The following is a 23,510-nucleotide window of genomic DNA, read 5'->3' as shown; positions in this document are numbered from 1 at the left end:
TCAGGGTCCTTTTACACTTGTAGTTTCTTAACTCAACTCAATACTATCTTTGCTTTTCTACCATAAGTCCTATCCTGAGTCCCTTCACTCTGGTTCCCATCCCCTTGCTAAATTAGGTTAAACCCTCCCCAACAGCTCTAACAAACATGCCCATGAGAATATTGGTTCCCCCTGGTTTAGGTGCAATCAGTCCCTTTTCTATAGGTCATACCTCACCCAGAAGAGAATCCTACAAAAAGTAGGATCCTCCAAACAGAAAGCTTTTCAGCTTTCTGCCTAAGCTCTCTAAATTCTCTTTTCAGAGTCTCTTTACTTTCCTTTCCATGTCCTTGGTACCAATATGTACCAAGACATCTGGTTTCTCTCCCTCCAAAATGCTGTGGACATGATCCGAGATGTCTCTGACCCTGGCACTTGTGAGGCAACATACCCTACATTCCATACCATACCATCCTTTTCATGTCCACAGAATCTCCTGTCTGTTCCCCAGTATTTCAGAGGATCTGTCTTGGGACCAGCTGGTAAGTGCCATTTCAAAGAAGCCATGGCAGTGTCTCTACTTCCTTCGAAGTTTGCACAGGTCCAACGTGTCATCTAAAACTTCGACAGACTTTTATAGATGCACAGTGGAGAGTACCCCAGCTGCTTGCATCACAGCCTCGTATGGAAACACCAATGCCCATGAATGGAAAAGTTCACAAAAGGTATTGAATACAGCCCAGTCCATCACAGGAAAGGTCCTCCCAACCATTGAGCACATCTACAAAGAGTGCTGCCACAAGAAAGCAGCATCTATCATCAGGGACCCCCACCATCCAGGGCATGCTTTCTTCTCACTACTACCATCAGGAAGGAGGTACAGGAGTCTTAGATTCCACACCGCCAGGTTCAGGAGCAGTTATTACCCTTCAACCATCAGACTCCTGAACCACCAGGGATACCTCAACATTGAACGGTTCCATAACCTATGGACTCATTTTCAAGGACTCTACAACTCATTTTCTCAATATTATTTATTTATTCACTTACTTACTATTTGTTTTTGTAATTGCCAGTTTGCTTACTTATGCATATTGGTTATTGGACTTTTTCATTGATTCTCTTGGGTATCTACTGTGAGCATTCATACGAGTTGTATCTCAGGGTTGTATATGGTGTAATATAGGTATCTTGATAATATGTTTAATTTGAACTTTGAATATGATAGAATTCAGCCGGCAGTTTAAAAGGAAGAAGCTAAAATTGGATTTATCAGTATTACAGTTGAGCTAAGTTAATATGAGAGAGGAGCTGGCCGAAGTTGATTAGCAGGGGTGAGGGTAGAGCAGTAATGGTTGAAGTTCCAGGGGGTAGTTCAGAAGACACAGGATCAGTTCATCCCAAAGAAAAGGAAGCATTCTAAAGGATGGATGGGGCATCCATGGGTGACAAGGAAAGTTAAAGACAGCATAAAAGCCAAAGGGATGACACATATAGTAATAAAGCAAAAATTAGTGGGAAGCTTTTTAAAAACTCACAGAAGGCAACTCAAAAAGCAATAAGGAGAGAAAAGATGAAATAAGAAAGTAAGCTAGCCAATAATATCAAAGAGGATACCAGTATTTTTCAGATATATGAAGAGTAAAATAGAGGCACGAGCATACATCGAATTACAGGAAAGTAACAATGGAGAGTTAGTAAGGGAGGACAAAGAAACAGTGGAAGAACTGAGTCAGGATATAGCATCAGTCTTCACTGTGGAAGCCACTAGCAAAGTGCCAGGAAATCTAGAATATCAGGGGGTTGAAGTGAGTATTGTCACTATTACTAAGGAGAGGGTGCTTAGGAAGCGGAAAGGTCTGAAGGTAGATTAGTCACTTGGACCATGTAGACTACACCCCAGGGTTTCTGAAAGAGATAGATGAAAAGATTGTGGAGGCATTAGTAATAATCTTTCAAGAAACACTAGATTCTGGAATGGTTCTAGAAAAGTTGTAAATGTCACTCCACTCTTTTAAGAAGGGAAGGAGGCAAAAGACAGGAAATTATAAGCAATCCAGCGTGACTTCAGTAGTTAGCAAAAAGTTAGAGTCCATTATTAAGGATGAGGTTTCAAGGTACTTGGAGGTACATGATATGGTGGACCAAAGTCAGCACGTTTCATTAAGGGGAAATCTTGCCTGATAAATCTGTTTGAATTATTTGAGGAAATAACGGGCAGGGTAGATGAATTATGTTGCTTACTTGGATTTTCAGAAGGCCTTTGACAAGTTGCCACACATGAGGCTGCTAAACAAGATAAGAACCCATGTTATTACAGATAAGGTATTAACAGTTGGACAGATTTAGGAGAATGGGCAAAAATTTGGCAGTTGTAATATAGTGCAGAGACATGTATGGTCACGCATTTTGGTAAAAGGAATAAGGACATAGACTATTTTCTAAATGGGGAGCAAATTCAGAAATGAAAGATGTAAAGGGACTTGGAAGTCCTCATGCAGGATAACCTAAGGTAAACTTACAGATGGAGTTACTGGGAAGGAAGGCAAAAGCAATGTTAGCATTCATGCCCAGAGAGGTAGAATGCAGAAGCAAAGATGTGATGCTGAGGCTTTATAAGGCTGCACAAACCACACTTGGAGTATTGTGAGCATTGGAGAGGGCCCAGAGGAGGTTTTCAAGAATGATCCTGGGAATGAAAGAGTTAACATTTGAGGACCATTTGATTGCTCTGCCCTTGTACTCGCTGGTGTTTAGAAGAATGAATGGGGATCTCATTGAAATCTACTGAATATTAAAATGCTGAGATACAGTAGACTTGGAGAGGATGTTTTCAATCGTGGGAAAGTCTCGGACCAGAGACCACAGTCTCAGAAAACAAGGATGTCCCTTTAAAACAGAGATGAGGAGGGATTTCTTTAGTGGGAGGGTGGTGAGTCTGTGGAGGCCAAGTCGTTGGGTATCTTGATTTTAAGGGCATCAAAGGTTACAGGGAGAAGGCAGGAGAATGGGGTTTAGAGGGATAGTAAATCTGCCCTGATGGAATGGAAGAGCAGGCCAGATGGGCTGAGTGGTTAAATCTGCTCCTGTCTTATGATCTTCCTTTTCACTCATTCCTTCCTCTGTCCATGTCCCATCCCCTCCCTCTTTTGCCCCCCTTATCACTTCCCCCTCATGCCAGTTTTTTGGTGAGAAGTTGCACTTTGGGAGGTCAACTGTGAGAGGAAACTATACAGTAAATGGCAGGGCCCTTGCTGTGCAGTGGGATATTGAGATTCAAGTCCATAGCTTCCTGCAAGTGGTAACACAAGTAAATAGAGTGGTAAAGGAGGTGTGTAGCATTCTTGCCTTTGTCAGTCAGGGTACTGAGGATAATCCATAACCATATAACAACTACAACACGGAAACAGGCCATCTCAGCCCTTCCAGTCCGTGCTGAACTAGTGGGAGAAATGCACAAAATGCCGGAGGAACTCAGCAGTTCAGGCAGCATCTACTGAGGTGAAAATTGATGATGTTTCAAAGTTCAATTATATTATCAAAATACATATATGCCATCATATACTACTCTGAGGTTTATTTTCTTGTGGGCATTCACAATAACTACAAAGAAACAGAATCGAATCAATGAAAAACTGCAAACAAAGACAGACAAACAACTAAAGTGCAATAGACAACAAACTTCAAATACAATAATAATACTAATAATAATTAATAAGCAATAAATATCAGGAAGACAAGTTGTAGAGTCTTTGAAAGTGAATATATATATTGTGGAATCAATGTTGAAACCCAACACTGTTTTGGGATGAAACCCTTCATTAGAATTGGAAGAGAAGAAGGAAGAAGGCAGAATGAAAGGTGTGTGTGTGGGGTGGGGTTAGAGGTGGAAGGGAAGGCGTACAAGCTGCAGGTGATAGGTGAAGCCAGGTGAGGAGAAAGGTGGGCGGAGGAGGAGGGGGTGAAGTGAGAAGCTGGGAAGTGATAGGTGGGAAAGGTAAAGGGCTGAAGAAGAAAAATTCTGATTGGAGAGAAGAATGGAGCGTGGGAGAAAGGGAAGGAGGAAGGATACGAGGAGACATATGATGGGCAGGTGAGGAGAAGGGACTGGATAAGACGGGAGCCAGAATGGGCAGTGGAAAGAGAAGAGGAAGGAAAGTAACGGAAGTTTGGCAAATCAACGTTCATGCTTTCAGGTTGAAGGCTATCCAGACGGAATGTGAGACATTGCTCCTCGAAACTGAGAGTGCAGTGGAGAAGACCACGGACCAACGTATCAGAATGGGAATGGGAAGCAGAATTCAAATGTATGGTCACGGGGAAATTCCTCCTGCTGTGACAGGCGGAGTAAAGGTGCTCGATGGAGCTCAATGAAGGTGCTGTGTAAAGTTTTGGTTAGGTCGCATTTGAAGTATTGTGTGCAGTTCAGGTCACTGCATTACAGGAAGTTAGGGAGGGATTCAACAAACTTGGATTGTTTTCTCCGGCGCATCAGAGCCTGAGGGGCTGAGAGAAGTTTATAAAATTATGACAGGTATAGAAAGGGTAGACAGAGACTTTTCCCAGATGTCAAACACAAGCAGGCGGAAAGTTTAAAGATTTATGAGCCAAATATTTTACAGATTGGTAGGCACCCAGAATGTGCTCCCAGGGGAGGTGATGTAAGCAGATTCAATAGCAAAGCTTAAGAGACTTTTAGTAGTCCCATAAAATATCACTCTATGCTGATGACTTACTTTTATTTATTTCTAATCCTCAAAAATCCATCCCAGCTGTTTTAGAGTTATTAGCACAATTTAGTCTCTTTTCAGGTTATAAATTAAATCTTAGTAAGAGTGAACTTTTCCCGATTAATAAACAACTTCCCTTATATAATAACTTTCCGTTTAAATTGATTAATAATTATTTTTCATATCTTGGGTTAAAATTACTTGTAAACACAAAGATTTATTTAAGATTAACTTTTTACCCTTAATTGACCATATTATTCAACTTTCATCTAAATGGTTTCCTTTATATTTAACTTTGAATGGTTGTATTAATGCAGTTAAGATGTTTTTTCTGCCAAAGTTTCTATATATATTTCAGGCATTACCGATTTTTGTTCCAAAATCTTTTTTGATAAAGTTGACTCAAAAATTTCTTCATTTATTTGGCAAAATAAAAACCCGAGACTGGGTAAAATACATTTACAGAAAGCTAAGAGAGATGGAGGTTTAGCATTACCTAACTTTAGATTCTATTATTGGGCAATCAATATTCGACATATGAAATTTTGGTTACTTGACCAGGATATACTATCCATTCCTAAATGGGTAGCATTGGAATTACAATCTGTTCAGGGCTATACACTTGGCTCTATTTTAGGTTCCTCTCTTTCTTTTGATTTGAAACGCCTTAAACAGGTATCTAACCCGATAGTTAAATATACCTTACATATTTGGTTCCAATTTAGAAAATTTTTCGATCTTAACCAATTTGGGCTAGCGATTCCTATTTTAGGTAACATATTTTTTCCTCCCTCTTTTACGGATCGTGCTTTTCAAATTTGGAAGACTAAGGGTATTTCACGGTTTTTGGATTTATTTTTAGATGGTTCCCTTATGTCTTTTGAACAATTATCTAATAAATATAATTTATCAAGAATACATTTTTTTAGATATCTACAAGTTAGAAATTTCCTAAATACTATACTTTTTTTCTTTTCCAATGCTTCCTCCTACATACATTTTAGATACTATAACTAACCTTAATCCATGTCAGAAAGGTGCATCGGCTATGATTTATAATATTATTATGAAACTTAGGAAAGCTCCATTTGATAAGATTAGGGTAGATTGGGAACAGGAATTGGGGTCTATCATTTCTGTGGATGACTGGGGGCAGATTTTACATTTAGTCAACACTTCCTCTATCTGTGCTAAACATTCCCTAATTCAATTTAAAGTTGTTCATAGAGCACATATGTCCAAAGATAAATTAGCTCGCTTTTATTCTCATATTAATCCTTTTTGTGATAGATGTCCGGGGCAGATAGCCTCTTTAACTCATATGTTTTGGTCTTGTCCTACTCTGGAAACTTTTTGGAGAGACATGAAAGTGAGTAAATATGTTGTGGGAACAGTTCAGTAATGGGCGTGAAGTTGAGTGAAGTTATCCCCACTGGTTCAAGAGCCTGATGGTTGAGGGTAATAACTGTTCCTGAACCTGGTGATGTGAGTCCTGAGGCCCCTGTACCTTCTTCCTGATGGCAGCAGTGAAAAGAGAGCGTGGCCTGGGTGTTGGGGTGGGGTCCCTGATGGTGGATGCTGCTTTCCTGCAACAGTGTTCCATGTAGATATGCTCCGAGGTGGGCAGGACTTTACCCGTGATGATCTGGACCACATCCACTACTTCTTGTCGGATTTTCCATTCAAGGGCATTGGTGTTTCCAAACCAGCCTGCAATGCAACCAGTCAATATACACTCCACTACCCAACTATATAAGTTTGTCAAAGTTTTAGACATCATGCACAATCTTCCAGACTTCTAAGGAAGTGCAGACGTAGCCATGCTTTCTTCGTAATTGCACTTGTGTGCTGGACGCAGTCTCTGAAATGATAACACCGATGAATTTAAAGTTGCCGACCCTCTCCACCTCTGATACCCCGAAGAGGACTGGCACATGAACCTCTGGAGTCGATAGTCAGCTCTTTGGTCTTGCTGATGTTGAGAGAGAAGTTGCTGTAGCACCACTCAGATAAGATTTTCAATCTTCCTCCTATGTGCCAATTCATCACCACTTTTGATTCGGCCTACAACAGTCAGGAAATTTAAATATCAAAGTTCAAAGTGAATTTTATATCAAAGCACAAACACGTCACCAAATACAACCCTGAGATTTATTTTCTTGTGAGCATACTCAATAAATCCAATAACTATAATACAATCAATAAAAGACTGCAGCAGCAGGGCAGACACTATAGCATTGGAGCTATACTAAGCCATACAGTCATGAGCGTAGTGTAGGGACTAAGCACACAGCCTTGTGGTGTACTTGTGTTGATGAATATTGGGGAGATGTTGCCAATCTGAGGATCTAATTGCACAAGGAGATATTGAGGCCAAGGTTTTGAAGCTTGTTGATTAGTTTTGAGGGGATAATGGTATTGAATGCCAAGCTGTAGTCAATAAAGAACATCTTTGCTGTCCAGATGTCCCATGGTTGAGAGAAGAGCCAATGAAATTGCACCTATTGACCAGTTGTGCCAGTAGGCAAATAGGAGCAGATACAAGTTGCTTCTCAGGCAGGAGTTAACATGTTTCAACACCAACCACTGAAAGAACTTCCTCACAGTTTTCGCAAGTCCTACTGGATGATAATCATCGGGGCAGGTTACCACGTTCTTCTTAGGTACCAGTATAACTGAAGCCTGCTTGAAGCGGGTGGGTACCTCAGATTCAGTTCACCCTCCTGAAGGATGCTTTCACATTGGCACATGAGACCGGAACAAGATATTACAGGAAAAATACTGGTATGGATAGACCACACACTGTATGTCCACATGCTGTGTGGATGATAGAATTGGTGGCTTTGTGGCCAAGTTTGCAGATGATACAAAGATAGGTGGAGGTGCAGGTAGGGTTGAGGAAGCAGGGAGTCTGCAGAAGGACTTGGACAGATTGGGAGAATGGGCAAAGAAGTGGCAGATGGAATATAGTGTAGGGAAGTGTATGGTCATGTACTTCGTAGAAGGAATAAAGGCGTCGACTATTTTCTAAATGGGGAGCAAATTCAAAAATCAGAGGTGCAAAGAGACTTGGGAGTCCTTGTGCAGGAATCCCTAACAGTTAACATGCAGGTTGAGTGAGTGGTATGGAAGGCAACTGCAATGTTACCACTGGTTTTGAGAGGACTCTGAATATATAAGCAAGGATGTGATGCCAAGGCTATAGGGCATTGGTCAGACCCACTCGAAGTACTATGAGCAGTTTTGGGCCCTCATCTTAAAAAAAACGATTTGCAAGCATTAGGGAGGGTGTATGAGGAGCGTTTGATAGCTCTGGGTTTGTATTCGGTGGAGTTTAGAAGAATGAGGGGGTATCTCCTTGAAACCTATTGAATATTGAAAGGTCTAGATAGAGTGGATATGGAGAGGAGGTTTCCTGTAGTGGGGGAGTCTAGGACCAGAGGGCACAGCCTCAGAATAGAGGACCATCCATTTACAACAGAAATGAAGATGAATTTCTTTAGCCAGAGGGTGGTGAATCTGTGGAATTCATTGCAATGGACAGCTGTGGAGGCCAAGTCATTGAGCATTTTAAAATGGAGATTGGTATGTTCTTGATTAGTCAGGGTGTCAAAGGTTACAGAGAGGAGGCAAGAAAATGGGGTTGTGAAGGATAATAAATCAGCCAAGGTGGAACAGGCTCGATGGGCCGAGTAGCCTAATCCTGCTCCTGTCTGATAGTCTAAAAAGATAGCGAAATTGTGGTCCCACTTGACAATCAGCCTGGTCATCTATGTGTGGGGCAAAAGAGGTGGGGGAGATCTTAAATTCAATTTTTTTGTATGTTTCTAATGAGGATGTGAACTAAGTTAAAACCACTGTGGACCATATCCAGATTAAAGTATGGGAGGTGTTTGCCATCTTAAGGCAAATTAGGGTGAATAAATCCCCTTGGATCTTGTGAAAAGATAGTTCAGAAATTGCAGAGGCCCTGTCAGAAGCACTTAAAATATCCTTCGCTATGGGTGAGATGACAGAGGACAGATAATGTCATTCCATTTTCAAGAAAGGCTCTAAGAATTAGCTAGGATATTATAGGTTAATGAGTCTGGCATCAGGTAGATCATTGCCCCATCCCCTCCTATCCTTCACTATTCCCCACTCCTCTTTCCCTCTCACCTTATCTCCTTGCTTCCCCATCACATCCCTCTGGTGCACATCCACCTTCCCTTTCTTCCACGGTCTTCTGTCGTCTATCAGATTCCCCCTTCTCCAGACTTCTATCTTTCAGCAATCAACTTCCAGCTCTTTTCTTCACCCTCACCGTTTCAGGTATCACCTTCCACTCTACTTCTTCCTCCCCTCCCCCGCCTTCCCCCTTCCTTTCCAGTCCTGATGAAGGGGCTTGGCCTGAAATATCAACTGTTTATTCTTTTCCATAGCTGCTGTGTTCCTCCAGCATTTTGGGTGTGATGCTTTAGATTTCCAGCATCTGCAGATGTTCCAGTGTTTGCAGGTAGTCTGAGTCTCAGTTGGGTGGGGGTCATTGCTGTTCAGTCGACCACTTTCAAAGATCCTTTCCAGGTTACAAAAAAAAGTTCACGGCCAAACATTCTTGGTTATGAGAAGGGCCTCCCCAACAAAGTCTCAGTGCCAAGCCAGTCACACTCCCACTGAATGCTACTTTTGAGGTGGCAGCAGTGTGGATCAGAAGATTAGCATATTGTAGACTGTTCCTTTACCAAGCAGGGGTGCAATGGTCTCTGCCAGGGTCCCTCCTACGCAGCTGCGTCACAGCTCTGTGGATTTTCCTCAGGGACACACACCAAGAAGATTCACAGCTTGGTGTCAGATGCATTTTGACCAGAACTTTCTGGTCTTACAGCACAGGGAGCTATTTCCAGCTGAGGATTCTAGACCTGCTCATTCCAAACTGCAGGAGTATGTCTGAGGGACATCCTGAAGCCTGGTGCTGCAACTGCGAGGTCTCTAAGGTGTAAGAACACACTCCAGGTTTTTCACACCACTGGACAGAAGAGCTAGGTACAGCAACAGACTGTCAAACATTTCAATTTAGTAATGAAAGATTAATGCCATGTTGACTGTAAGCAAATCTGCTGAGATGGTAACAAAGGAATGTCTTGTGTTGTTTTATTGTAAATTCTCAGAAAAGGATTTTATGGATTTTAATCTGATTTTGCAATGAGTAGTTTGCATCATAGTCAAGCTCTTCAATTGAACTCCTAGGCCCTCCATGTTGTACATCCCTTCTGCAGACTAGAATTGAGATTGGCTACTGGACAGAACACCAAGACTAAGCTACTTGGGCAAAATAGTCTTCACTGTGATGCAGCAGGAGGTTATTTGACCAGAGGACAGTTGGTGCTGATCAGTTTTCTTTTTATCCATATCAGCTGCCTGCCCTTTGTTCCGATGATGTGTCCATACCAGGGAGTCCAACGTCAAGGGGAGCGTCTCCTCTGGCTCGCTGGATAGGAGTGCATCCTGGACAGTGAGGAACAAACTATTTAGAATTGCAAGCGAGCATTGTTAAGTAGTAAATGAGTCCATTTTTTCTGCCATTGCACACAAAAAGTTAAGATTCGTGTTAAATCCTTAAGCTATTTTAAGAAGTGGGCAATCTCCCACACTGGGCGTTCACAGCTGGTGACTGGCAGTGGGACTCCTTGCTGCTTTTCCCCTTGCCCTGAGGCATAGGGAGAGACCCACACCGCTGCCCTAGGCTGATTATCAACCAACCAAGCACACAGAATGAAATGTAGCATTATACTGTATTGGCTTTGCATTTAAACTAAAAGCTCATCTCAAAGTATGAATCTATATAATCTCTTACCCACACTGATTACACAAAAGGATGCCTTGGGTGCAAGCATTCATATATTTTGAAGGTCATTAATCTCTGCACATTGTGAAGTATAAAGATGACATTTTGCTGTGTGTGTGTCTTTTCGCAGCCTGTCAAAGCATGTTCTTCTCCAATGACTCAAATAACATGACTCGGTGGTGGGGAAACTGCTGGAGTCAGTTATCAAAGATGTGATAACAGCACATTTGGAAAGCGGTGAAATCATCGGACAAAGTCAGCATGGATTTGTGAAAGGAAAATCATGTCTGATGAATCTCAGAATTTTTTGAGGATGTAACTAGTAGAGTGGATAGGGGAGAACCAGTGGATGTGGTATATTTGGATTTTCAAAAGGCTTTTGACAAGGTCCCACACAGGAGATTAGTGTGCAAACTTAAAGCACACGGTATTGGGGGTAAGGTATTGATGTGGATAGAGAATTGGTTAGCAGACAGGAAGCAAAGAGTGGGAATAAACGGGACCTTTTCATAATGGCAGGCGGTGACTAGTGGGGTACCGCAAGGCTCAGAGCTGGGACCCCAGTTGTTTACAATATATATTAATGACTTGGATGAGGGAATTAAATGCAGCATCTCCAAGTTTGCGGATGACACGAAGCTGGGTGGCAGTGTTAGCTGTGAGGAGGATGCTAAGAGGATGCAGAGTGACTTGGATAGGTTGGGTGAGTGGGCAAATTCATGGCAGATGCAATTTAATGTGGATAAATGTGAAGTTATCCACTTTGGTGGCAAAAATAGGAAAACAGATTATTATCTGAATGGTGGCCGATTAGGAAAAGGGGAGGTGCAACGAGACCTGGGTGTCATTATACACCAGTCATTGAAAGTGGGCATGCAGGTACAGCAGGCGGTGAAAAAGGCGAATGGTATGCTGGCATTTATAGCGAGAGGATTTGAGTACAGGAGCAGGGAGGTACTACTGCAGTTGTACAAGGCCTTGGTGAGACCACACCTGGAGTATTGTGTGCAGTTTTGGTCCCCTAATCTGAGGAAAGACATCCTTGCCATAGAGGGAGTACAAAGAAGGTTCAACAGATTGATTCCTGGGATGGCAGGACTTTCATATGAAGAAAGACTGGATGAACTGGGCTTGTACTCGTTGGAATTTAGAAGATTGAGGGGGGATCTGATTGAAACATATAAAATTGTAAAGGGATTGAACAGGCTAGATGCAGGAAGATTGTTCCCGATGTTGGGGAATTCCAGAACGAGGGGTCACTGTTTGAGGATAAAGGGGAAGCCTTTTAGGACCGAGATTAGGAAAAACTTCTTCACACAGAGAGTGGTGAATCTGTGGAATTCTCTGCCACAGGAAACAGTTGAGGCCAGTTCATTGGCTATATTTAAGAGGGAGTTAGATATGGCCCTTGTGGCTACGGGGATCAGGGGGTATGGAGGGAAGGCTGGGGCAGGGTTCTGAGTTGGATGATCAGCCATGATCATAATAAATGGCGGTGCAGGCTCGAAGGGCCGAATGGCCTACTCCTGCACCTATTTTCTATGTTTCTATGTTTTACCTCATGTCTCTGTAGATACATTAGCAACACTTAAGAAAGCCTTAGATAGACATGGATGATAGAAAATGGGAGGGCTACGTAGGAGGGAAGGGTTAGATTGATCACAGAGTAGATTAAAAGGTCAGTGCAACATCATGGGCTGAAGGGCCTGTACTGTGCTGTAGCGTTCTGTGAATTTCTCCTTTCTTTAAACCTTACTGACCAGATGTGGCCAAAGTTTCCGGACAGCTGAATGATTCCCACTTTAAGTTTCTCACAGTGTTTTGAGGATGTCATGAACATGATAAGGTTTCGATAAAAGCAGACATCAGTGAAGGACTTCGTATGAGAAAAAGGTACAGTGAAAAACTGTTTTTAAAATTTGTTAATACAGATTAAATCATTACATGGTGTATCAAGGTGGTACAAAGAAAAATAAAGAACCTCTATTGGGGAAAGTAAAGAGAAATGCAGACACATCTCATCCTACTCCAGTCAGCTGGGTGGGGAGCGAAAGAGACAAAACATCATTACGCTGTCAGTCAATTGTAGATTCTTAACCATGGGTGACCTGAGGCAGTGATAAAGTATGTAATAGGATTAACACTTCGTTAAACAATAGCAACCTGTTTTTCTGAAAGAAACCGCTGATGATCAACAGATGTGCTAAGCCATGCTGAGCCATATTTCTTCTTGAAGGTAGTTAGCTAGGGTTTCAGGATGCTTATCTCCTTGTGCACTCACGCGTAGAGATAGGACCACTCCAGCCTGTCTCTGTGTGTTCTGTCCATTATGCCTATTCTGTAATTTGTCTTTTGGTGCTGTCATGTAGTGGATAACTTTGTCTCCAGCCTGTATTGTGTGTGTGTGTGTGTGTGTGTGTGTGTGTGTGTGGGGGGGGGGGGTATCTGAACAAATATATCTGTGTTGTAAGGGGAATTGTTAGTTAGTTTTGGTGGATCAGGCAGGAACAGTCACAGACAGACTGTTCCTGTTTGAGCGACTGAGTAAAGAGTTTGTACTTATACGGTCTTTGAGTGACTTTATCCGGATTCGACTTACACATACTTGTACTGGAGAGTGCTGCACAGAGGTGATATCTGTTGGTCAAGTGTTGAATTGTGCCCTCTCCTCTCTATGCTGGAGGCTCGAATGAATGTTAAAAGATCCCTGTGCTAGCATTTGAAAAGCACAAGCATTCTCTGCTCTGACAATATCCCTCCCTAACACTGTAATCAAAGTCGCCCATCTTACATATGATGAAATTTTGTGCATAATATAACTGTTCCAAATCAGACAGCAATATTAGAGAGGAAGAACTTTACAACCAAACAGAACCCTCGACTTCACACTTTATTTATAAAATATACATCAATATTAAAAGTATAAACATTTTAATATATATTAAAATATATGCAAATTCAAAATAAGTTGCAGCAGAAACTGCACAGATTTGGCATTCACCTAAAATATCCCTTCTGAACTCTGAGGCTGCCAATGATTGCAGACAGTCCCTTGTATCACGCCTGCGTCACCACTGATACACACTTAGATTGTTCAGCCCTGGAGAGCATTGTTGAGCTTGGTCCAAGCCCAGTGTGTAGTTCTGGAAATCATGCTTGGGCTTATTACAGAGGAAATGAGACTGTAGGTGGAGCAACAACAAACTGTTGGAGGAACTCAGCAGGTCATGCAGCCTCTGTGCGAGGAAAGGAGTTGTCAATGTTGAGTATGAAACCCTACATCATGACCTGCTGAGCTCCTCCAGCACATTGCTATAATACCACCGTGTGAGATTCACAGCCAGCAGTTTGGAATCTCTTATAATAAGCAGTCACACAGAGCAATGTTAAAGCTCTGCATACCTCTGTCTACTCCCCACAACCGCACTCAAGTAAAAACAGCATTGACCCTAGAGGAAAAATTGACACCACTCAAATACTGACAGCAGGCAGCAGACTTGGTGTGACATAATAGTGTTTGTATCAAGTATGTTTATGTAAATACCTGCATCCAAAATGACAAATCACTAAATAAATGCACCTCATTAGAAAATTAAATATTAATAACTTAAGCAATGGCACATTAAGCTGAATACAGGAATCCTCAGCAGGCACATGCTTCACACACAGTAATACATAGCTCTGCTCAGTTCTGCCTGACCCCAGAACAGCAATACTGCACTGTGGAATGGGACGACATCCCAAGAAAACATCATATTTCCTGAAGAATCCCAAGACTTGTGCACTCATTTGTCTGCACACAAAGCAAGAATCAGCAGCGGATTTGGGCCAGACAAATGAAAATCAAGAGGAGTTGGCTGAATGTGATTGCTTGCCATTGAGACCTTTACTCAGTTGCTGCTGGTGTTCTGGGTCTCCCCTCAATCTGTAGTTGTTCAACATATTGCAGAAGAGTTCATACCAGAAAAATACAAGTCCAGTGGAAAAGGCAGCTTTTATCATGCTGGGTGACAAGCCCTTGTAGAATCCTCTCAGCCCCTCATTCTGAGCCACCTGAAACACACAATCCAGGAACCCTTTGTAGGTTTGTACCTGAAACACACAAGGACATGGGAGTTATCACTGGTACTCCTACCCTACTACATGTCATCTCCCCATGCCTACACCATGTTCTCCATCCTTGAGCCATCCCAACCCACTGTACCCTGCAGTGACTCATTTTGACCTGTGTACTGAAACTATTGTGTTCAGTTCTGCACATTGTTGTCAACCCGAGGATGCTTCTGGAAATGATAGTGACGTTGAGTGTGTTGTTAGGCACCTGGTCTAGTCTGCTGTACCTGACTGCAATTGACAAAGTGGCGAGTTTCCTTCACTAAGGCATCAGCTATCTTTTTACACAGATATTCCAATGTTTAGAAACCTACAGCACAATACAGGCTCCTTGGCCCACAATGCTGTGCCGAACATGTACTTACTTTAGAAATGACCTAGAGTTACCCATAGCCCTCTATTTTTCTAAGCTCCATGTACCTGTCCAGGAGTCTCTTAAAAGACCCTATTGTATCCCTCCACCACCATCGCTGGCAGCCCATTCCCCATTCTCTGCCTAAAAAACTTACCCCTGACATCTCCTCTGTACCTGCTTCCAAGCACCTTAAACTTGTGCCTTCTAGTATTAGCCATATTTGTAGTCACTTAACAAGATTATATTTGTTAAAAAACAATTGCACTCTCAAAATGGTAGAATGTTTAAGTGTCACATTTTCTGGATGATTGTTAGTCAGTTATACCTCCAAGAGGTCCACACACTTGTCATTGGGTTTGGAGGCTTGCATGCCTCAATGACCCAGAGAGCTATGCTGGCTGGAGTCAAGGCTTTACGGTAGGGTCACCCATGGCAAAAAGGTCGAAGGCTAGAAGCCAGACTAAGAGTGGTCCTCCAGGTTCAGGGGTTCAACTCAGGGTTAACAACCCTAACCGGTCAAACAAAACTGTCACAGAAACAGCAAAGAAGAATCCTTCTACATCTGTGTGCAACAGCATGATGGCCAAGAACAGAGAGAGATGGAAGATATTCATTGTTGCCTCAAATGCCCGCAGGCGTAACAGGCAATAAGTCAGTCATAGTTCTGCAGACACAGCAAGCTGCTGGGTGTGACGGCAACAGCACAGATATGTGAGAGAGAATGACTCACTGGAGCAAGGTGCAGCATGTTCAGCTGATTGACCTCAGTATTAATCTTTACTCTTAATAGACTGCCAGGTACATGTATTGGGCTATGAATGATAGTATGTAAGTGCAATTGTCAGCAGCTATGTAATGTCCTGACACAACAATGGAATCACAGCACTACAATGAGAATATCTTGTCAAACAGAATAAAAGGCACAGGCCTGCAATTCCTCACCTGTCCGAAGGAGGCTCGAGCCTGCTGAAAGCCATCTACCTGCAGTCTCTTCTTTAGAAGGTCAAAGGGATACGTAAGAGTTTTACTGATGATCCCTGCACATCCACCACACACGAGATTCTGTATATTACCTTAGAAAAAAAGGAACAAACAAGTGAAAGGGATAATTCTTCCTTTTAAAGCAGCACACGCAGAAATGAGGAACTCAGTATGTCAGGCAACATCTATAGAAATGAATAAACAGTCAACGTTTCCGGCCAAGACCCTTCTTCGGGACTGGAAAGGAAGAGGGAAGATGACAAACAAAAAGGTGGAGGAGCAGGAAGGAGGATAGTTAGAAGGTGATAAGTGATGCCAGGTGGACAATTCTGATTTGATGGAGACAGATGTGAAAGCACAGAGGAACATCTGGAGAAATTTCTGAAACGCAGGTTTCGCTGCCGTTGTTACTGAACGATCGAGAAATCTTCCAAAGGAAGGCCTCAAAATCCCCTGGTTTGCCTGCTGTTGGCAACAGAGATTGAGGTCGAATTGTTTGGATAGAGATAGTGCTGGGTACTGGGTGTCGGAGAGCTGATCGGAGGCTCGAAGTTTTTCGGACGACTCAGAGTCGGACTGTGGTCGGGCATGGCAGGGAGAGTTTCTCTTCCTTCTCCCATCTGCGTGAGATGTGGGACACTTGACACACTTAGAACTTTTATACTGTGCTCTTGGACTGTTCTTCATCAAGTTATGCTATTGTTGCACTGTTGTAACTATATGTTATAATTATGTGGTTTTGTTAGTTTTTTCAGTCTTGGTCTGTCCTGTGTTTTGTGATATCACTCAAGAAATATTGTATCATTTCTTAACGCATGCATTACTAAATGACAATAAAAGAGGACTGTGTGTCTATAATCTAATCTAATCTAATCTAGATGGGAAAGCTACAGGGCTGGAGGAGAAGGAATCAGATAGGAGAGAGGACAATGGGAGAAAGAGAAGAAGGACGGGCACCCAGGGGAGATGAAGGCAAATTCATTGCGGAGGCATTAGCGATGATCTTTCAAAAGTCGATAGATTCTGGCATGGTTCCGGAGGACTGGAAGATTGCAAATGTCACTCCGCTATTTAAGAAGGGGGCAAGGAAGCAAAAAGGAAATTATAGACCCGTTAGCTTGACATCGGCGGTTGGGAAATTGTTGGAGTTGATTATCAAGGATGAGGGACACAGAGTACCTGGAGGCATATGACAAGGTAGGCAGAACTCAGCATGGATTCCTTAAAGGAAAATCCTGCCTGACAAACCTACTAAAATTTTTTGAGGAAATTACCAGTAGGCTAGACAAGGGAGATGCAGTGGATGTTGTATATTTGGATTTTCAGAAGGCCTTTGACAAGGTGCCACACATGAGGCTATTTAACAAGATAAGAGCCCATGGAACTACGGGAAAGTTACATACGTGGATAGAGCGTTGGCTGATTGGCAGGAAACAGAGAGTGGGCATAAAGGGATCCTATTCTGGTTGGCTGCCAGGTACCAGTGGTGTTCCACAGGGGTCTGTGTTGGGGCCGCTTCTTTTTACATTGTACATCAATGATTTGGATTATGGAATAGATGGCTTTGTGGCTAAGTTTGCTGACGATATGAAGATAGGTGGAGGGGCCGGTAGTGCTGAGGAAACGGAGAATCTGCAGAGAGACTTGGTTAGATTGGAAGAATGGGCAGAGAAGTGGCAAATGAAGTACAATGTTGGAAAGTGTATGCTAATGCACTTTGGCAGAAATAATAAACGGGCAGACTACTATTTAAATGGGGAAAGAATTCAAAGTTCTGAGATGCAACGGGACTTGGGGGCCCTCGTACAGGATACCCTTAAAGTTAACCTCCAGGTTGAGTCAGTAGTGAAGAAGGCGAATGCAATGTTAGCATTCATTTCTAGAGGAATAGAGTATAGGAGCAGGGATGTGATGTTGAGGCTCTATAAGGCACTGGTGAGACCTCACTTGGAGTACTGTGGGCAGTTTTGGTCTCCTTATTTAAGAAAGGATGTGCTGACATTGGAGAGGGTACAGAGAAGATTCACTAGAATGATTCCAGGAATGAGAGGTTTAACATATGAGGAACGTTGTCTGCTCTTGGACTGTATTCCTTGGAGTTTAGAAGAATGAGGGGAGACCTCATAGAAACATTTCGAATGTTGAAAGGCATGGACAGAGTGGATGTGGCAAAGTTGTTTCCCATGATGGGGGAGTCTAGTACGAGAGGGCATGACTTAAGGATTGAAGGGCGCCCATTCAGAACAGAAATGCGAAGAAATTTTTTTAGTCAGAGGGTGGTGAATCTATGGAATTTGTTGCCACGGGCAGCAGTGGAGGCCAAGTCTTTGGGTGTATTTAAGGCAGAGATTGATAGGTATCTGAGTAGCCAGGGCATCAAAGGTTATGGTGAGAAGGCAGGGGAGTGGGACTAAATGGGAGAATGGATCAGCTCATGATAAAATGGTGGAGCAGACTCGATGGGCCGAATGGCCGACTTCTGTTCCTTTGTCTTATGGTCAAATGGGGAGATGTTGGCAAATGAGGAGAAGAGGCAAGAGGCCAGAGGGGAAAATGGAAGAAGAAGGAAGGGTGAGTGAATTTTTTTTATAAAGCAGAAAGAGACATCAACGTCCATGCCATCAGTTTGGTGACTACCCAGACAGAATTTAAGGTGTTATTCCTCCACCCTAAGAATACCCTTATTGTGGCAGAAGAGAAGGCCATAGACTGTCAGGTCAAAACTGGAATGAGGTTAGGAATCAAAATGGTTGGCCACTGGCAAATTCTGCTTTTGGTGGATGGAGTGCATGTGCTTAACAAAACAGACCCAAATTTACATCGGGTTTCACCAACGTAGGTGGCCACATCAGGAGCAATGGATACAAAAGATGACCCCAGGTGAAATGTTGTCTCACCTAGGAGGACTGTTTGGGGCCCTGGAGGTAAATGGGCAGGTGTAGCAGTTTGATCACTTGCAAGGGTATGTGCCAGGAGGGAGAGTGGTGGGGATGGATGAATAGACAAGCGAACCGCAGAGAGAGTGGTACCTACAGAAAGCAGGTGGGGGAGAGGATGAAGCAATACTCCGCTTCAGTATTCACTATGGAAAGGGATCTTGTTGATCGTAGGGATGACTTGCAGCAGACTGAAAAACTTCAGCATGTACATATTAAGGAAGAGGATGTTGCCTGTATTGGGGAGCATGCCTTACGAGAATAGGTCGAGTGAACTTGGCCTTTTCTCCATGGAGCAACAGACGATGAGAGGTGACCTGTTGGAGGTGTACAAGATAATGAGAGGCATTGGTCGTGTGGATAGTCAGAGGCTTTTTCCCAGGGCTGAAATGGCTAGCACGAGAGGGCACAGTTTTAAGGTGCTTGGAAGTAGGTACAGAGGAGATGTCAGGGGTAAGTTTTTTTACGCAGAGAGTGGTGAGTGCGTGGAATGGGCTGCCGGCGGCGGCAGTGGAGGCAGAAATGATAGAGTCTCTTAAGAGACTCCTGGATAGGTACATGGAGCTTAGAAAAATAGAGGGCTATGGGTAAACCTAGATAGTTCTAGGTAAGGACATGTTCAGCACAGCTTTGTGGGCCGAAGGTTTTCTATGTTTCTAGGAGGAGGTCAAGATGTTTGGTATAGGATCCCATTGAAGATGGCATAAATTGTGGAGAATGTGTTGAATGTGAAGATTCATGGGTCAGTAAGTGAGGACAGTCCCTGTTAAGGCAGTGAGAAGATGAGGTGAGTGTGGATGTCTAGGAAATGGAGGAGATGTGGGTGAGGGCAGCATTAACAGTGGAGAAATGGAAACCCTGTTCTTTGAATAAAGACAACATCTCTGATGTCCTGAGAACAGATGCAGCAGAGATGATGGAATTGAGAAGAAGGAATAGCATTTTTACAGGAGGCAGGGTGGGAAGAGGTATAGTTAAGATAGTCATGGGAATTGATAAGTTTATAAAAGATACTGGTAGACAGTCTGTCTCTAGAGATAGAGACAGAGAGATTGAGAAAGGGGAGGGAGGTGTCAGAGATGGACCAAGTGAATTTAAGGGCAGGATGGAAATTAGAGGCGAAGTTGATGAAATTAAAATTCTCATCATGGGTGCATGAAGCAGCACCAATGCAGTCGTCAATGTAGTGCAGGTCCTTTTCTGGATATTTGAACAAAAAAAGAATGTAGTTCAGTGTCAGCTGAAGCCAGATAGGAAGCTGAATGACTGATGAATCCTGAAACTGAAATAAAATGATAAAATATCACTATTTTCACCATTGGGGAGATGTCCCCAATATCCAGGTCAATAGTCTCTCAGAGCAATGACTAAAACGAACGATTTGGTCATTACTGAATTGCTGTTTGGTATCTTGCTGAAAGCCTGTCACCAGACTCCCTGTATTACAGCAGAGAGACAAGGCTTCTAAGAGATACTGGCACCATTAAAAAGTGTCTTCGAGGGTGACATCATCGTCCAGAATGGCAGCTTAAATCAACAGCTCCTCCGGAAAAACACAAATTTTGCCCTGTTAATCCATCAAATATAAGATCGTCCGAAAATATCTGAATTGATAAGGGGGGCAAGAATGGGGAAAAAGAATGGAGATAAAATGCATCACTGTGGAGCCTATGGAAGAGAGAGGTACAACGAGCGGCTCTCCTACACGTTCAGGCGAAGTGGCAAATAGGATAAAAATTCTGGAAGAGATAAGGGAAGTCCAAAAAGATATAAAACAGCAACTAAACGATATAAAGTCAGAGCTCACCAATGTCAATCAGAAAATAACGGTGGTTGAGACTCGGATTGAGAAGGTGGAAGATCGCGTGCAAAACGTGGAACGGATACTAAGTAAGATGATAAAAATATTAAATCAACAGGAGAGTAAATTGCTTAACCAGGAGGGAAGATCGTGACGGAAAAATATCAGGATTTATAATATTCCTGGAGCAGAGGGATTGTCGATGACGGTGTTTGTAGAAAAGTTGCTGCAGGAAGTGCTGGAGATCCCGACTATGGAGATTGAAATTGAGGGCGCATCGTGCGCTCGTCCCGAGGCCTCCCAAAGACAGAGAAAGTAAGCCGCACTCGATAGTACTTAGATTTCTTCAATTCCAGAGCAGGGCGGAGATTCTACGAAGGGCCTGGGGTAAGAAGAGGGTGTTTTGGAACGGGAAGTTAATATACTTTGATCAAGGTTACCCCCCGGCGGTCCTAAAACGGAAGGAATATTCAGAAGCGAAACGAATATTAAATCAAGAAAAGATTAAATTCCAAACCCCGTACCCCGCTAAACCGAGAGTATTTTACGGAGGAGGGATACAGCTATATCAGACGGTGGAAGAGGCGACGACAGACATGAAGAACAGAGGGCTGCCCATTAGCGTGGTCAAACCGAGGGAAAGCCTGGCTGAGCAGTTATCTCGATCTGCTTGGGAAATAGTAAGAGAACCGAGAAAGCAGGGGACGGGGAGGAGGACAAGAGAAGGATATTAGGAAGGGACTGTGAGTTCTCCGAAGACAGCCCTCACCTCCTCCAGAAGAGCCATAAGGTTTGGCTAACTTTAAAAGTGCTGATAAACTAAACAGAAGCAAAAATAGATGGTGATATACCTATCTCAAGAAATACGTATTATAATGTGGATTTTATATTACTCAATTTTTTTTATTCATTCATTCACTCCTTTTTCCCCACCTAAATGAGAATATACAGTGGCATGCAAAAGTTTGGGCACCCCTGGTCAAAATATCTGTGACTGTGAATAGCTAAGCAAGTAAAAAATGAATTGATTTCCAAAAGGCATAAAGTTAAAGATTACACATTTCTTTAATATTTTAAGCAAGAAAACTTTTTTATTTCCATCTTTTACAGTTTCAAAATAACAAAAAAGGAAAAGGGCTTGAAGCAAAAGTTTGGGCACCCTGCATGGCAGTACTTAGTAACACCCCCTTTGACAAGTATCACAGCTTATAAATACTTCTTGTAGCCAGCTAAGAGTCTTTCAATTCTTGATTGGGGGATTTTTGCCCATTCTTCCTTGCAAAAGGCTTCTAGTCCTGTGAGATTCTTGGGCCGTCTTGCATGCACTGCTCTTTTAAGGTCTAGCCACAGATTCTCCATGATGTTTAGGTCAGGGGACTGTGAGGGCCATGGCAAGATCTTCAGCTTGCACCTCTTGAGGTAGTCCATTGTCGATTTTGAGGTGTGTTTAGGATCATTATCCTGTTGTAGAAGCCATCCTCTTTTTGTCTTCAGATTTGTTTTACAGACGGTGTGATGCTTGCTTCCAGAATTTGCTGGTATTTAATTGAATTCATTCTTCCCTCTACCAGTAAATGTTCCCTGTGCCACTGGCTGCAACACAAGCCCAAAGCATGATCGATCCACCCCCGTGCTTAACAGTTGGAGAGGGGTTCTTTTCATGAAATTCTGCACCCTTTTTTCTCCAAACATACCTTTGCTCATTGCGGCCAAAAAGTTCTACTCAAAATGTTCAAAGGAACATTTAAGCAAGCCTGATGCATTTTGGAAACAAGTCCTGTGGACTGATGAAGTTAAAATGAGGTACTGCCATGCAGGGTGTCCAAACTTTTGCTTCGGGGCCCTTTTACTTTTTTGTTATTTTGAAACTGTAAAAGATGGAAATTAAAAAAGTTTTCTTGCTTAAAATATTAAAGAAAGGTGTCATCTTTAACTTCATGCCTTTTGGAAATCAGTTCATCTTTTACTCGCTGAGCTATTCACAGTAGCAGAAATTTTGACCAGGGGTGCCCGAAGTTTTGCATGCCACTGTATATGGGAGGAATACACAGGGATATCATTTTTGTGTAATAGACATAGATTTTTAAACTTACTTTTATAGGTACTGCAGCGGGGGCCCTAAACTCACAGGGAGGAGGGGCTATCCCCCACGGCTAGGCGTTTCTTCTAGCTCAACCCAGGGTCATCTAGAGACCCCAGCCTTGGAATCACACCTTCATTACCTTTTTTTTATTATTCGCGTTTCTTGATTCTTATTTGTTCAGGGAGTAGATTGATTAAGTTATATTCTGCAAATCTCAATGATATACTAACAGATAAATACACATGGCTAAGGACAAAGTAAAATTCATTTCTTTTAATGTCAGTGGGCTGTTAAATCCAATCAAACACAGTAAAATTCTATCAAAAATGAAAAAAGAACAAGCCCATGTAATATATTTACAGGAAACTCACTTAAGTGATAATGAGCATGGAAAATTAAAGAGAATGGGCTTCACTAATTTGTTTTTCTCCTCATATAAATCAGGACATAGAAGAGGAGTTGCTATTCTCATCTCAAGCAAGCTAAATTTTGAAAAGTATTCGAAATGGAGATAAGGAGGGCAGATATATTCTGGTAAGGGGGAATGTAGACGGAAATCCAGTGGGGAATGTAGACGGAAATTCAGTTACTTTATTCAATATATACACACCCCCAGGAAGTGGTATTAATTTCTTCCAGAAAATTACTAATATTATGGTAACAGAAGGTCTCTTGATATGTGGGGGAGACTTAAATTTACAATTACAA

At 42.5% G+C, this 23,510-nt stretch overlaps 1 protein-coding gene and 1 long non-coding RNA gene across 4 annotated transcripts in view; one reads left to right on the top strand and one right to left on the bottom strand.

The window, feature by feature from the left end:
* Positions 1 to 23,510, top strand: part of LOC140187039 (uncharacterized) — a 37,187-nt gene that overhangs the window by 9,823 nt on the left and 3,854 nt on the right. Inside the window, exons 1-3 of one of the 3 annotated variants that reach the window (XR_011882996.1) lie at positions 10,142 to 10,237; positions 12,297 to 12,426; positions 23,247 to 23,336. This is a non-coding gene — a long non-coding RNA (uncharacterized lncRNA). Of the gene's footprint in view, positions 1 to 10,141; positions 10,238 to 12,296; positions 12,427 to 23,246; positions 23,337 to 23,510 lie in introns of those variants that run through there. The other 2 variants (XR_011882994.1, XR_011882995.1) reach the window with 2 other exon arrangements.
* Positions 13,414 to 23,510, bottom strand: part of slc25a19 (solute carrier family 25 member 19) — a 35,301-nt gene continuing 25,204 nt past the window's right edge. Inside the window, exons 5-6 of the mRNA XM_072241919.1 lie at positions 15,944 to 16,074; positions 13,414 to 14,625 (exon numbers count right to left, since the gene is read on the bottom strand). Of these exons, the coding sequence (XP_072098020.1) occupies positions 14,377 to 14,625; positions 15,944 to 16,074 (380 nt within the window). The 3' untranslated portion in view covers positions 13,414 to 14,376. The remainder of the gene's footprint in view (positions 14,626 to 15,943; positions 16,075 to 23,510) is intronic.

The sequence above is a fragment of the Mobula birostris genome, chromosome 24 (genome assembly GCF_030028105.1).
Source record: "Mobula birostris isolate sMobBir1 chromosome 24, sMobBir1.hap1, whole genome shotgun sequence".
In the NCBI taxonomy this organism is placed as follows: Eukaryota; Metazoa; Chordata; class Chondrichthyes; order Myliobatiformes; family Myliobatidae; genus Mobula; species Mobula birostris.
The sequence above is the reverse complement of the archived record's forward strand: the minus strand, read 5'-3'. Positions and strand labels throughout refer to the sequence as shown.